At 33.4% G+C, this 15,275-nt stretch overlaps 1 protein-coding gene across 5 annotated transcripts in view; it reads right to left on the bottom strand.

Moving 5' to 3' along the window:
• The window catches only part of LOC145255841 (phosphatidylinositol 4-kinase alpha-like), a 272,694-nt gene that overhangs the window by 190,318 nt on the left and 67,101 nt on the right, over nucleotides 1-15,275 (bottom strand). For 4 of the 5 annotated variants that reach the window (XM_080114579.1, XM_080114575.1, XM_080114578.1 and 1 more), the window contains exon 4: nucleotides 14,495-14,530. The exons of the other annotated variant lie outside the window; for it this stretch is intronic. In XM_080114579.1, coding sequence (XP_079970705.1) covers nucleotides 14,495-14,530 — 36 coding nt within the window. The remainder of the gene's footprint in view (nucleotides 1-14,494; nucleotides 14,531-15,275) is intronic. 5 annotated transcript variants of the gene reach the window in all.

Below are 15,275 nucleotides of genomic sequence, written 5' to 3'. Positions count from 1 at the left end.
GGCCCGTGGCGCAATGGATAGAGATGTTGAATCTCTACGGTTCCAAGTGAGAATTCTCTGAAGATAGCGGTTTCAATCCTACCCAAAGTCGGCCAGAGACTTACTTGGCCAAAACGTGGTGAGACGACAACAACTATGGATGAGAATGCAGTTAGGAGATTCAGAGTTTCTATCCCATCACAGACGAAAGCCAGAGGAATAGTTGGCCGAAACGTTGTGAAACAACAACTAAGAAAAATTAGCATAATAGTCCGCAATAAATAAATTAATCTTAACCCTAAAAACAAAAAAATAAATTAATCTTAACCCTAAAAACAAAAAAATAAATTAATCTTAACCCTAAAAACAAAAAAATAAATTAATCTTAACTCTAAAAACAAATAAATAAATTTTAACCCTAAAAACAAATAAATAAATTAATCTTAACCCTAAAAACAAATAAATAAATTAATCTTAACCCTAAAAACAAATAAATTAATCTTAACCCTAAAAACAAATAAATAAATTAATCTTAACCCTAAAAACAAATAAATAAATTAATCTTAACCCTAAAAACAAATAAATTAATCTTAACCCTAAAAACAAATAAATAAATTAATCTTAACCCTAAAAACAAAAAAAATAAATTAATCTTAACCCTAATACAAAATAAATCATAAAGAAAGCATTTGTTTGCTATTATTGGTTTATTATTTTTAAAAAATCTAAATATCTTGATTTGAACAAAATCATAAAAAAATACATTTTTGTTTGCTCTCAGTTGCTTGTTAGTCAAAAAAATAAATATTTATTCACAAAACTTAATTACAATGATTTTTTTTTTCTTGCTCTGAATTTAAATGTTTTTTTAAATCTTGTTTAAATGTTTTTTTTTAATCTTGTAAGAATTGTCTAATAACTATTCAAGAATATTGTTTTCATTTTTCAATTTTTTTTATTGAATAATCTTTGTACTGCTGGAAACAATATATTTCTCATTGAAAAATTTGGCCAGTGTTTGAGTGAAAACAAAATCACAAAATTTTCATTCAATTTCCATAAACTACCTGGACAATTCTGCTGATAGTATGGTATTTATATTGCACCAGAAAATCTTAAAATACTAGTTCATTTTTCACTAAAACTTAAAATATTTCTTTATCTTTACAGTATATGAAATTTACAGAACATTAAATTGAAATTGTATTTCCTGGAGTTACTGAGGATTTTTATTTCATGAGCATAATAATAAAAATAAAAAAAAAAATATTGTGAAATACGACAAAAATTTACATGTACTGAAAATTAGCAATTGCATCCACTTGTTATCAATTGATGTTTAGTTTCAGCTTCCTAAAGAAATTAAAAATGAATTATATATATATATATATATATTTAAAGGGGGTTAGAACAGTAGTCTAAAGAGCAGAGTGTATTTTAATGTGATAGTAAAATTATTAATTTAATTAAAATACAAGAAAAGAACAGTGCTCGTTGTAATTCAGATATATAATAAGCTCGATAGGGAAATATCCTAGAGCTACTTTAATATTTAGTAATGTGATTGATAATTTAAAATTCAAATTAAAAATTAAAAATCTGTTTCATAAGAAAGAACAACAACAAAGTCAATAATTTGTACGATCGTGGCTTAATGTCTATCACAATAAAAACATTGTTTCCGAAACGATCGTACAAATTATTGACTTTGTTGTTGTTCCTTCTTATGAAACAGATTTTTCATTTTTAATTCTAATTTGAATTTTAAATTATCAATCACATTACTAAATATATATATATATATATATATATGCAGAAATGTATTTCACCTTTTATTTCTACCAATCTTTTAATTTATGAAGCTCAATGTAGCTACAGAGCATATACAAATAAATGACAAACATCTAAATTCCAAATGTCAAGATGTTGACCATCTTACCATTTATTTCTTTAAGTACATTGACATGCACATTTCTTGACAGCACCTGTTTCGTAGCACATAATCATTTATGTAATTATTATGTTAATTTTCAAATTTATTCCGTCCTTAACTCATCAGAAGAAAAATTTATCAACTTTAAAAATAGAGGCATACAGATATGATTGCAAAGTCCGAAAATTGGAAAGAAGTTGCAATTATTTTTCAATTTGTTATGCCATCTTTGAATTTTAATGTAAAAATCACCAAATTTAAATTCCCATATTTATAAATTGTATTCATTTGGATATATTTTAACATAAAAATATTTTATTTCAGATTTTATTAATTTATTATTTATAATTAGTGTGTGTGTGTGTATATATATATATATATATATATATATATATATATATATATATATATATATATATAAAAAAACACTAGAAGAATACCTACCCAAGAATGGGTAAAAAAAAATTTCTCTGAATAGGACAATTCAAATCAACATATAACGATGTGTCCGGAATCCTTACTTCAATTTTGGTTAAAATCCATTGGTTTATTTTACTTCTAGAAAATGTAAAGAGTCAAACTGTAAAAATCGAAATTCGTGGAATTTCAGTAAAGAAAACTTTTACAGTAGAGACTTATTTGATGTCAAATGACTATCGGGCAAATTTCATGAGAATCCGACATATTTGAATTTTCAGTTGAAAGGTTGTATCCATATTATGCTCCCTAAAGACCCTTTTAAAAACTGAAATTTGAGGAATATTTATTGATCCATATCGAGTACCATTTGTTAAAATTTCAGAAGGGGGGAAAAAAAATTGAAGTCATTTGAATTTCATAAAGAGCTCCGACACTTGTCATTACCCCATTTACATAAAACAAAACCAAATTAAACTACATATAACTCACATTACATACCCTTACGTCCAGATGTGTCCCAAAATTAATAATGATTGGTTAATGAGTTATTGGATTAATCTTATAGATAAAAATAAACATATACACATACCTAACTTTATATAAATGCAGCCCTTAGGTGTTGAACTTTATGAACAAAAAAATGTGCTCATCTTATTCATTGTATTGCAGAGAATATATATTCCAAATTACATAATGACAGGTTAATTAGTTTAGGAGTGAATCCTATAGATAGAAATATAAAAACATAACAAATTTTATATAAAGAGAAGTCATCAAATTTGTCTTATTAATATATTATTTATAATATTTATATCATTTATTACTGCTATAACACAATCTGTTGCCTCAATTTGACTTCGTGTTGCAATTTATATCCAAGAACTTGATTTTTATGCTATTATACTCGTTGTTGCTTCTAAGCATTGTCTTGAAGTAAAAGCAAGAATGGCCAAATTGTTTACACAAATAATTTTTTCGTTTGGTTTCGTGGCATATCAATGAGTGTTAAGATGATTATTGGGTTTATTTTCCGATGTCAAAAGACGATTCTTTTTTTCTTTTTTTTTTTTTAATTTAAAACTTTATTTTCAATTACTAATACTAATTTAAAAAGGATAAATATTTATTGATTTTAAACTATAATTAAAACTAAAATCTATATAGCTCCCCCCCCCCAACATACAAAGGCGTTTTACATTTGTGAAAATAGATGCACATTATTATATGGGGTTTTACGGTAATCCCCCCACCCAAAAAAACAATAGTTCAATATTTAAATTTTTTTAAAGAATTGGAATCGGTAGTTGTATCAGAATTGGTAATTGTATTCGAATCAGGGAAACATATTGGAATTGTCCCATTTTGACTTTGCAGAATGGAAAGGAAAAAAAGCAATAACATTAATGTTTGGTACATTTTAGGTCAGGCAGCACTAAATAAGTTGTTTTTTATGTTGTTAGATTAGTTGTTCCTACTTAGTAATGCCTGGGAGTAAAAAAAAAAAAAAAATGGGCAACTCTTTTCTATTTTCTTCGCAGTACAGGTTCGAGCCTGCCTGCCTACTACAAATTTTTTTTTTTTTCTCAACAGACACCTCCAAACACCCGGGCAACGCTGGGCACCCAGGCTAGTCTATTATATAAATATCACCTGTCTGTTTAAATTTATGTATGTATGTCTGCCTAAAACTTTCGACAGAGGAGATGGATTTTCATGAGATCGGTATCATTTTGAAGCTCAACATCTCAGACGACAAATATCGAAAAATCGGCCAAAATCATTAATTCCTTCACCCTCAACTGGGTAGTTTTCTACAAGGGGGGGGGGTCGATTTTTTGCGAGCCATTTTTGCAAGTCATCATATCGGTTGGATTGACTTTGCCTAATTTTAACGTTCTGAATTTCCGGTCGCCTCATGGAGTAGCGGTAAGATGTCTGATTTTCTTTCACTTTCTTTCCTGCATTTGCGTCATGAGCCTGCCTGCCTGCGTGCCTACTAGACCCTGCCCCTTTTTTTTTTTTTTTTGCTCAACGTACACCTCCAAACAACCAAGCAATTCCAGGCACCCAGGCTAGTCATTAATAATTGAATCTTGTTTTATATTAAGCTTTAAAAAAGAAAAAAAAAAAAAAAAAAACTTTCATTAAAATCTGATGTATATTATCTTTCTGAATTTTTTAGATGAAAATGGATAATTTATATTTGGATTATTCGAACTACTGTTCTCATCTTGAGTGTCATTTTCACAATATTTTGGTCAATGTAACCTCTGACCTTCTTCAGGGGTATCTTGTCGAACTTGGGAATCTGATCCATGGGCGTAGCATGTTCCATCAGCTATGATTGCGTAAAAGTCCTAAGTAATTCACAGTTATTTTGAATGTCAGCCATACTGGGGGTTGAATCTGCTTAATTTCGGTGATCTAAGAAGAATCGGAGGGTGTGGAGAGTAGTCATAATAAATTATGAATCTTCGTCTCAAAAAATAATTTTTCATTTTATCTTTACACTTCTGTTTTCATTAAATCCAAAAATATTGATTAACCGATAACTGAACGGATCTTTACTAGTGTCAACGGCCGTGTTGATCTCTTGTATGAACGAAAGGTTTGAGTATACCTCAATTTCTATGTAGCTGCTCTATGATTATTCCACACATTTTATTTGCCTAAAACCAAATATGGATATTTCGAGTCGAAACATGTTCTATCGGTTGAAACAACAACAACAACAAATAAATAAACAAAACTCGTTTGCTTTGATCCATCCATTCAATCAAATGATGGGGGTGGATAGGTTTGGGGATTAAAGGATTCAAAAGGATGGAGATAATCCACCTCAATTTTTTTTTTTTTTTTTTTTTTTTTATTACATTTTCACCCCAAACAAGGCAAATTGCCACTTTGGTGTAGGGGGCTACTATCAGGGGCAACAACTACTGGGGTACTATGTAGGGATTTGGGCAGCAAGGTGTCGGTTCACGTTACACTTGAACTTCTGCACATCAGTACTGTTGGGGAAGCAGGGACCTGGGATGGAATTCCAGAGTCTAGCGGTTCTGGGGAAGAAACTATTGGAGTAAAAAGATCTTTTACATCTAGGGATCTCTACAGTGTGGGGGTGGGATTTAGCAGCCTGTCGGGTTTGTCGAGGGTGCACACGTCGTGGGGGCACAAGTGATTGCAGTTCGTCAGAGCATTCACCACTAAAATACTTGTAGAAAAGGCAGAGGGATGCAACATTTCGTCGATGGGACAGAGGCTGAAGCTTAGATGCCAGTTCAGGGCCTATCAGGTTTGCGACTCTCTTTTGAACCTTGTCAAGGAGCGAGAGACTAGTAGCAGATGCACCAGCCCAGATGTGGCAGCAATACTCCATACATGGGCGAATGGTGGCCTTATAGAGGTACAGGATACTTTCGGGTGTTAGTAGTTTTCTAGCACGGTAGAGAGAGCCCACCTTTCTTGCAGCGGCCCTGGCAATGCCTTCAATGTAATTGTTCCAACTCATGTTTCCTGTGAACGTTAGGCCAAGGAGTTTGAAAGATGTACTCTCAGATAAAGAGTCGTTGGCCATTGCTATGGGTGGTAGAGAGGGTTTCTTGTAATTATTGAATGAAACTAGTTTAGTCTTGGCAGCATTGAACGCGACCAACCACTTTTGTCCCCATTCCACTACAGATTGGAGGTCTTCCTCTAGTGTTTCTGCCATTTCTTTAGAAATGTGTTCATTCGTCTTCCTGTCATGCCTGCCATAGAGTGTAGTGTCATCAGCATATATACCCATCTCAGAGGCAATGTTGTCGGGGAGGTCATTTATGAATATCAGGAACAATAGAGGTCCAAGGATAGAACCCTGGGGCACCCCCGCATTTATATCATATTGTTTAGATGTGCGACCGTCGAGGACAACCTGGATTTTTCTCTTATCTAAGAAGGATTTAATTATGTTAAGTATTCTACCAGTGATACCGTATGATCTGATTTTACTGAGGAGACCCTCATGCCATACTCTGTCAAAAGCCTTAGATATATCTAGAGCTACCGCTCTGCCCTCCCCCGCGTTGTCCAGTGAATGGTATATACGTTCAGAGATCACAGTTAGGATGTCTGCTGTGGAACGGGCTTGTCTAAATCCATATTGTTTGTCAGTCAGTAGTTTAGCATCTGTAAGATGATGGACTAGAGCATGGTTAATTATGGTCTCAAATATTTTGGCAAAAAGTGGGAGGAGGCTAATGGGGCGATAATTTGATGGGTCTATCCTTTCGCCAGAATTCTTGAATACTGGTACAACAGAAGCAGTTTTCCAACAGACCAGAAAGCAAGCTTCATTAAGGCATTTGTTGTAGAGTTTGGAGAGAACTGAAGCTACTTCGGCTGAGCACTTTTTTAATAGCACAGCTGGGATAAGATCGGGTCCACATGCTTTTGAGGTATCAAGGTTTTTTATGATAGCATGCACCTGAGCAGGGGTGGTTTTCAGATCGTCTAGTGTGGCGTCTGTCCGCATAGGAAAGTCAGGTAGGGGGTGGTTGGAAGGGTCCAGTGTGGAGTTTGAGGCAAACCGACTGGCAAGCATGTTAGCCTTGTCGGTTGCTGAGGAGACAACCTCGTGATTGTTGGTTCACCAATAAACAGAATTTGGAAATTATCATTTGATAATTAATCCATTCATATTTGGATCATTCAAGCTACCGTTCTCATCTTGAGTGTCAATTTAACAACTTTTCAGTCAATATAATCTCCAAGCTTCTTCAAGTGTATCTTGCTGATGTTTTCTTTTACAGTTATCTATTTGAGTGGCGATAAGTTTTTTTATAGTTATCTATTTCAGTGGTGTCCTAAGTTTGTTTTTTTTATTTGTTTTTTGTATAACATTGGCAAATGCTTTTGTTCCCATATAGCTTTCAACAATTTTTCTAGCTCCTGGGAATATATTTTTGGTGTGTTTTACATACATTATCTTCTTTTCTTTCTTGTAGACATCGCAGGTCCTTTTGAAGGCAGGGTGTTCTTTATAGTTAGTATATGGTCTTTGCTGGCCCTAAGGCCAAGCAGCGCAAAAGCTTTATAGTTTGCACATTTTATATTTTTGCTCTCACTCTCTGTGTGGTTTGGGTCACGTTCACCACACTTCCCACACACTTGGCGCCTTCTGCAAATGTCTTTGTAATGACCAAATTTCTGACATTTGAAACATTGCAGGGGAGTTTGTATAAATTGCTCTACTCTTTTTATTGTATAACCAATCATGATATCTTCTGGTATTGATGGTTTATCAAAGGTGAGCATCTATGCGTGTGTCAGTATAGTTTTGTTGTTTCCTCTGATGGTGATTCTCTTTTATTTCTTTACACCCCGTTATATTTTTTATGCCATTTCTATTTCTTCTGGTGTTGCTAATGAAAGCTTTTTGCTTTTCCTAATGCCTTTAGAGGTATTTAATCTAGCATGGATATGCTTTGCATTTGATGTTATGGAATGCATTCATTTTGAACAGATTTTCTATGCGTTTCTGCTTTTGAACTTCCACAAGCAGATCGCCATTTTGAATTTTTTTTTTTTTTTTTTTTAAACATTTTTTTGGATTTAACTCATCTGATATAATTTTTTTCAACCAAAAAAAAAGGGGGGGGTATAATTTGTCCAGTTTAATTTCATCCAGTGATCTAATAATAAATTTTGGGAAGTCTAAGTCGGTTTCAAAATCTGAATCAGATAAATACCTTTTGGATTTTTTAAAAGAGCAAGCCATGATTGAGTTTTGATTTTCATTAGCTCTGTGCTCCACTACCCACCACAGAGTCCAACTACGGTTGAGAAAGAACCAAGGGGGGATAACCCATTCGTTTTGGCTGAGACAAGGATACAATACCAATATACTTGTTCCAAGAAAAAATCTGATCCAGCTCATATAATATAAAGGGTTGGGAAGTGTTCCACAAGAGCAGATCAGATAATGTGGTTGGGAGAAAAATAACTCTATATGAGCTAGGCTATGTCAGGACTGGCTGATTAATCACATTGGGTTCCATCTGACCGCCTTTCAGACCAAATAAGGGCCAAAGAAGTGTGTTGCAAGCCACTGACCATTCTGTTGGCAGAACAATGACCGCTCAACCACCAGGATTCCATCCTGACACCTTACAAGTCTCCACCTATCGCCAACAGGTGGCCTCATTGGAAAGGGGGTTGTCTTCCTTCTACAAAGATACAGTTGACATATTCTACAGCCCCAGCAGGGTAGCATGCTCTCATTCCATCAGCCATGACTGGATAGAGGTCCTAAGTAATTCACAATTGTATTTTTCAGTCACCCACACTGAGAATTGAACCTTCAACCTCTAGGAGAATAAATCTTTTTCCAAGTACTCTAACCACTGCGCCACAGGCCCTTGCGGACAGTAGTCCAAAGAATCCAAATAATACGAATAAACAATCTCCATCTCAAAAATTCAGAAACGTAATTAATTTATTAATTGAACCAAATTATTATAAAACTATAATCAATTTTTGTCAATAACAGAATCGGCAACAAACCCATGCAGTAGCATCCGATGAAGGCCACAAGTAATCAAAATACGCCAGTCTTCTTGACAGATTTATGTTACAATCAATCACCATGGAAACAAGTGGAGCAACTTCCTCAACAACCTTAGTCTGTTTAGGATGTGCCATACTGGGGGCTATTGTGAATCGACTTGGCTTTATGAACGCCTTGCCACTGTCGATATTCATGAAAATACCTTGAGCCTACTCTCAGTCTACAAAACCAACAGGACATACATTGAAACTCCATATTTGCATATTGGTTTTGAAAAAGGACATTTTATTAACTTACTAGCGAGGGGTACCCGGCGTTGCCCAGGTGTTTGGAGGTGTGTGTAGAAACTCCAGGGGAGGGGGGGGGTTAAAAAAAATGTTTTGGTAGGTAAGTATGAGGATCGAACCCGAACCGTTGAGGCAAAGTTGTAAATTAAAGTGTGAAAAAAAAGGTGCGACGTTAACCATTGCCCCACCGCGAGATGCTAATGGAAACATGTTTGAATTTATTTAATTACTTGGATTTGGCAGGTGCCCGTTTTAATGAGTTAATGAGGTCAAGTTTGACTGCGGGATAGTATTCATTTACTGCGGATTTTTATTTTTTCCCCAAGATGTTATAGGAAAAAGACTAACCTACATGCGGCGAGCGACAAATGTTGAATATTTATCTTCCCGAAATCGAGCAAATTAAATAGACAGGCGAGCTTCGTTGTTAACTCTGAGATATTACGATTTATATGTGATATAAAAAGTTTTAAAAAGTTGTGAACTGACCGACCGCTTCTCTGAAAAAAGCCTTTTATAGACACACAGAAAAAGCGAACACACATACATACATTTTCGCTTTTATATTTATAGATTATTAGTTATTTATTAAGTAAAGCTATTTCCTTAAATTCACGGTTAAATCTAATCAGTTTTTTTTTCATATAATACAATAACAATGAAAATAAATTTAATTTCTGGGAGATTTGATATTTCACTTTCAAATCAGTCGACGTGATAACAGATGTGTAAAAAGTTTATCTCGCACAAGACTTATTTGATTGTTTAATAATGTTCTCCAATATAACAATAAGCAATTCTTATTTAACATTTAACCCAAGTTTTATTAATGCTTACTTTTTTTAATAACGTTAATCTTGCAACTGTCATGCATTATTCAGTGGTTTCACGTTCCAGCTGATCTTTTTTCTTTTTTTTTTTTACTTAGAAGTCAGCACTTATCAAGGCTCGAAGGCCATTCGAGGATATGCGTTAATGAATAAGGAGATAGTGTGATAATCATTAATGGTGTAAATTGGGTAGAATTTGATTATTTATGGGGGACGGCTCAACAAGAACTTGTTAACAATGGATTTGAAGTCTACCATGTTGTATTCAGCCGGGAAGCAGAACAGTGGAACAGTGTTCTACAGGTGGGCAGTTCTTTTCTTCAGATGTATCTTGTCGAACTTGAGAATCTTTCCGTCAAACGGTAGAATCTACACAGAATTTTGAATAGAACCCTTTATTTAATCAACAAAAGTACCATGCTCCTGTTCCGTCAGGATTAAATCTTTAACCTCTAGAAGAGTGTCATACAACTGAACTTTACCAAGTGCCTTATCTACTATGCCACAGGTCCTTGCAAACAATTCTGGTATGAATTTTGGGAGCCTTAAACCTATTATTGTTTTTAAACATACAATCTTACAACTTATCACTATATGCAACTTTTTGTTACTACAGATTATAAAAACAAACTCAAGATGAGAATAGTAGTCCGAATGATCCAAGTAATGCAAATTAGCAATCCTTATCTAAAAAATTCAGAAACATAAAATCGTAATTGTTATGTTTGTAAAATTAGATTATCTTCCTACTAGAATATTACACTTTAGAATAAATTACCTGATCAAGATAAATATAGTTATGATATAAATAATCCTTCAATCTATAATAAAGACCAATGTGTATTTGTATATCTTTATAATATATCCGTTTAGTCACATAAAAATTACTGAGCAAAAAAACAAAACAAAAAAAAAATAAAAGTGTCTTTTTCTAGTTTCTGAGTGAAACCAAGTGGTGAGTTGGAGTGAGAAAGTAAATAGCAATTCAGACCATCCCCTCCTTCTGTTTGAAATTAATTCAGAAAAAAAAAAAAAACAATTCTAAATGAGAATCAACAGTACATGTTTTTATTTATAATTTTTTTAGGTTGTCAAAAATTATGATTTATATTCAAAAAATCAAATTAAAAGCATAATGCCCCACTCCATCATTATTGATATGGGTGTGCATACTAGTCTTAAGAATAAACTAGGGTAATTCAAAAATAATAGTAAAAAAATCTGCAGGGACATTTGGGGGGGGGGATCTATCTGATGAAACATTTAGGAAAATCTGACCTGCATATACTCATGTTTGAAGAGATTTTTTTTCTTTTAAAATTGACACAAGAATATTAATTAAAACAAGATATCTAAAGAAGGACATGAAATATACAAAGATGGTCAGATTTGAAAAAGTTAGACTTAAATAACATTTAAACTGACAAATTGTTTTTGACCTAAATAGTATTTAAGCTGACAAATTTTAGTCTGACTAGCCAATTTTCATTTATTATTTACTAGGTTATTGGCAATATAATAATATACTTTCCTGTGATTGATTTTTAAAAATTACCCAAACAACTGTTATTATGAAACATTTTTATGCAATCACCAAAAAGTAAAAAAACAGCAAGGGGGACAATTCATGTTTTAAAATGAATATAATATGAATCGTTTACCTTAAAACTAAAATATTTTTTCTGTATAAGTTTAATTATATGCAAACAAAAAATTTAAAATTAAAATTATTTCAATGCATTCGGAGCAGTGCCGGATAAATACAGGTAAAAAAAAAAAAATGTAATATTTTCATTTAATAAGATTGTCTTCTACATTTACGACAACACATACAAATATCATCAATTCTACCGACACATTTTTATTTCCACACATTTTTACTTGTATATATATATATATATATATATATATATATATATATATATATATTTTCTAGATTATATCTCTATACACACACATGCATAGATATAATTACATATTTACTCATATATATTTGTTTTTACAAGAACCCAAGTTTGCCCAGCTGGGCAAACTTGGGTTCTTGTACTGGAAAAATATCCAGTAAATAAAACGTTTAGTAAATCGGTTTGTTTTTTTTTGCATTTCCATACACCAAACATGGATATAAATATCACTAAAACATCCGCTGGGTCATAAGCTTCATTTTGGTACCTTACTTGCCTGGGTGCGTTGCCTGTAGGCGGAGATAAACCGCGTCTCACACACACACAGTAAATCAAACTTACTAAGGGAGATAATAACTTCCGGTGAATACCGGAAAAATATCCAGTAAATAAAACGTTGTTTAGTAAATTGTTATTTTTTGCATTTCCATACACCAAACATGGATATAAATATCATTAAAACATCTGCTGGATCATAAGCTTCATTTCGGTACTTTACTTGCCTGGGTGGATTGCCTGTAGGCCGAGGTAAACTGCGTCACACACACACACACAGACAGACATAAGAAAAATTCATAAGATTCACACAAACAAATAAAATTTAAAGAAATAAATATTCAAATTGTTAGAAGTTCTCTGGCTAATCTAAGCAATTTTTTGATCAATGAAGTTTTTTTCTGGAGCGTAAATTATTTTTCTGTTGAATATTTATAAAATGCACAATATTTCATCTCAGTCAGAATTTCCAAATAATTTGGATTATTCTACCGTTCTCATCTTTCGTGTTATTTTCATAATAGCATGTTATCATTCCGTCATGAAGGATCCATGCATAGCGGATAAAGTATTTTGTAAAATTCACTTTATAGCTACACTCTTTTGGAGATTGAAGGTTCAATCCTCAGTGCGGCTGACATTCAAGACAACTGTGAATTACTTCGGACTTCTACGCAACTATAGCTGATGGAATAAGACCATGCTACCGCCGTGGATTAAAGAGTTCCATTTGAAATTCCGTGAAGATTCCCAAGTTTGACAAGATACATCTGAAGAAGGTCAGAGGTTACATCGACCAAAATGTTGTGAAAATGACACTCAAGTCGTTCAAATAATCAAAATAATAAGAATCAATTTTCATGGAAAAAATTCAAAAACATAAATCAGATTTTAATGAAAGTTTTGAGGATTCTTATATTTTTTAAAGTTTAATAAAAGACAAGATTCAATTATTAATGCTGTCCCCATTTTTCTCTGTGACGTTTTTTTTGCATCTAAAAACAAGGCCTGTCTTTATGTCTTGAAAAGAACAAGAAAATATAACAAGGAAATTATTAACTTCACATTTTAAAATCAACGTAAATGCTTCATTGGCCCGGAGAGCAATATTGTCGCTGGTGCCAGCCTCTTATAGGATCATTCAAAGTGGTAAAATAATGCGCAACAGAGACAGTAAAATAATCCCAACAAAGTTTCCAGACAGCAGAATCTAACAAAGATAACAGTCAATGGACAAAGGCTGTAACTTATCCATGCTTTTAACCTTTCATGGATCTCCTTAGAATTAGATGACAGACAGATTTGTAAAGGAAGGAGTGCACTCTTTAATGTGATATAACATTTTAGTAATAGTTTTTATGCTTCAAGTTTTTTTTATATCTTGAAATATTTATTCATGGTGTTTGGTTTGATCGTTTTGTAGAGGAAAGTTGTTTTTGCTTTTAACTTTGCTGAACATTTGAGTTTTTCACAGGGAAGAAAAAAAACAATAACATCAATTTTAAGTCAGTGGACCGTTATCTTCAGACAATCTGATCTGGTAGTACTAAACACTAATCAGGGGCAGCCATGACAACTTTCCATCTATCAATAATCATTGTAGCATCCGCATCCCTAAAATTCCCCAACCTTGGTACTGGAAAATAAAACTAACTCATTTTAGACTTCTCCCTTTATGACAAGTATAAATCCACTTAGGAGAAGCCACATGAAGGTTGCAAACATCTGTAAGTGAAAGTGGTGCAATGGAACTGACTGAATTTGAACTTGGCACACTCAGGTTGTCAATACACATCATTGCGATCACCTCCTCTCCTGTTCTAATTTTATTTGGTCTTAAAACAACAATAATTTTATAAAACATTCATTATTTTGCTTCTAATTCGTGGTTACATGTTTTTTAAGACACCAGTGTCTGGGACAGATACCGGTCACGTGCAGGTCAAACAGTAGCATGCATCATGCAGACAAGATAACAACGAGGATGATGAGACGGATGAAAATGGAAGAATGCGATATGAGAGGATGATAAAGCTTGACCATCGAGGAGGGGGGGGGTGAGGATAAATGGAAAACTGATGAGATGACAGGAGGCAGTCAATGACCAGCATCATTCAGGAGGCGCTGTGTGAAACAGATTCTCAGCTTTAGTTCGGAGTAGAGGGAAGGGGCATCTGCAGCCTGAGACAAAATAATGACAAGATGACATTCACAGAGTACACATACAGAAAGAGAAGGGATGGGGAAGATGGGGGGGGGGAGAGCAATTATATTGTGGTGGCAGAGGAAGGGGGGTAGGAGCAGGAAGCAGAACTAACCTGTCAATATGACGTCGCCGGCGGGTTTTTTAAGTCCTGAAATGTCAGAAGCAAATGAAAGACATCTTGAAATACAAAAACAACGAACAAAAAAATTTCTCGTTGCAAAATGAACCGCTGTGATCAAAGGTTATTGGATGCAAGAAGTAGAAAGGGGAATAGGAAATGTGTGTGGATGATCGGAAACCTTTCCGAAAGACAGCCGTACCGACACTGTAAGTGTTGGAGGGTCAACACTGGTCGTAACACAGAACATTTAAGAATAAGCACGAAAGAAAAATCAGTTTTGATATTTAATGAAGGTTTAATATATTTGAAATGCTGTTGGATTTAATGAAGATTTAATTACAATAGAAAAATGTGAGCATGAAAAGTAATATGGTTAAGCTTAAACATGGAAAAGTAAAGGACTAGTTGTTAAAACTGGAAAAGAAAAGGACAAGATATTCTAGCAAAAAATATGATAAATGTATAATTTAAACTATTGCAGCATTAAGAATTGATTATAATGTAATAAATTGAATTTAAAAAAAATTCTTATGCTGCAATATTTTAAGTTATAAATTTATTATATTTTTTACTACAATATCTTGTCCTTTTATTTTCCAGTTTTTACAACTAGTCCTTTACTTTTCTATGTTTAAGCTTAACTATATTACTTTTCATGCTCGCATTTTTATGTTGTAATCCATGATTTCTCCAGGCTTTCAGTAAATTCACTTGTTCTTTATTTAATTTCAGTCTTATTTTTTTGCCCCCCCCCCCATAAACATAACATACA

The sequence above is a fragment of the Euprymna scolopes genome, chromosome 31, assembly GCF_053919585.1.
Source record: "Euprymna scolopes isolate OS-2025 chromosome 31, ASM5391958v1, whole genome shotgun sequence".
NCBI lineage: Eukaryota > Metazoa > Mollusca > Cephalopoda > Sepiida > Sepiolidae > Euprymna > Euprymna scolopes.
Note: the sequence above shows the minus strand (reverse complement) of the source record. Positions and strands in the feature narration are given on the sequence as shown.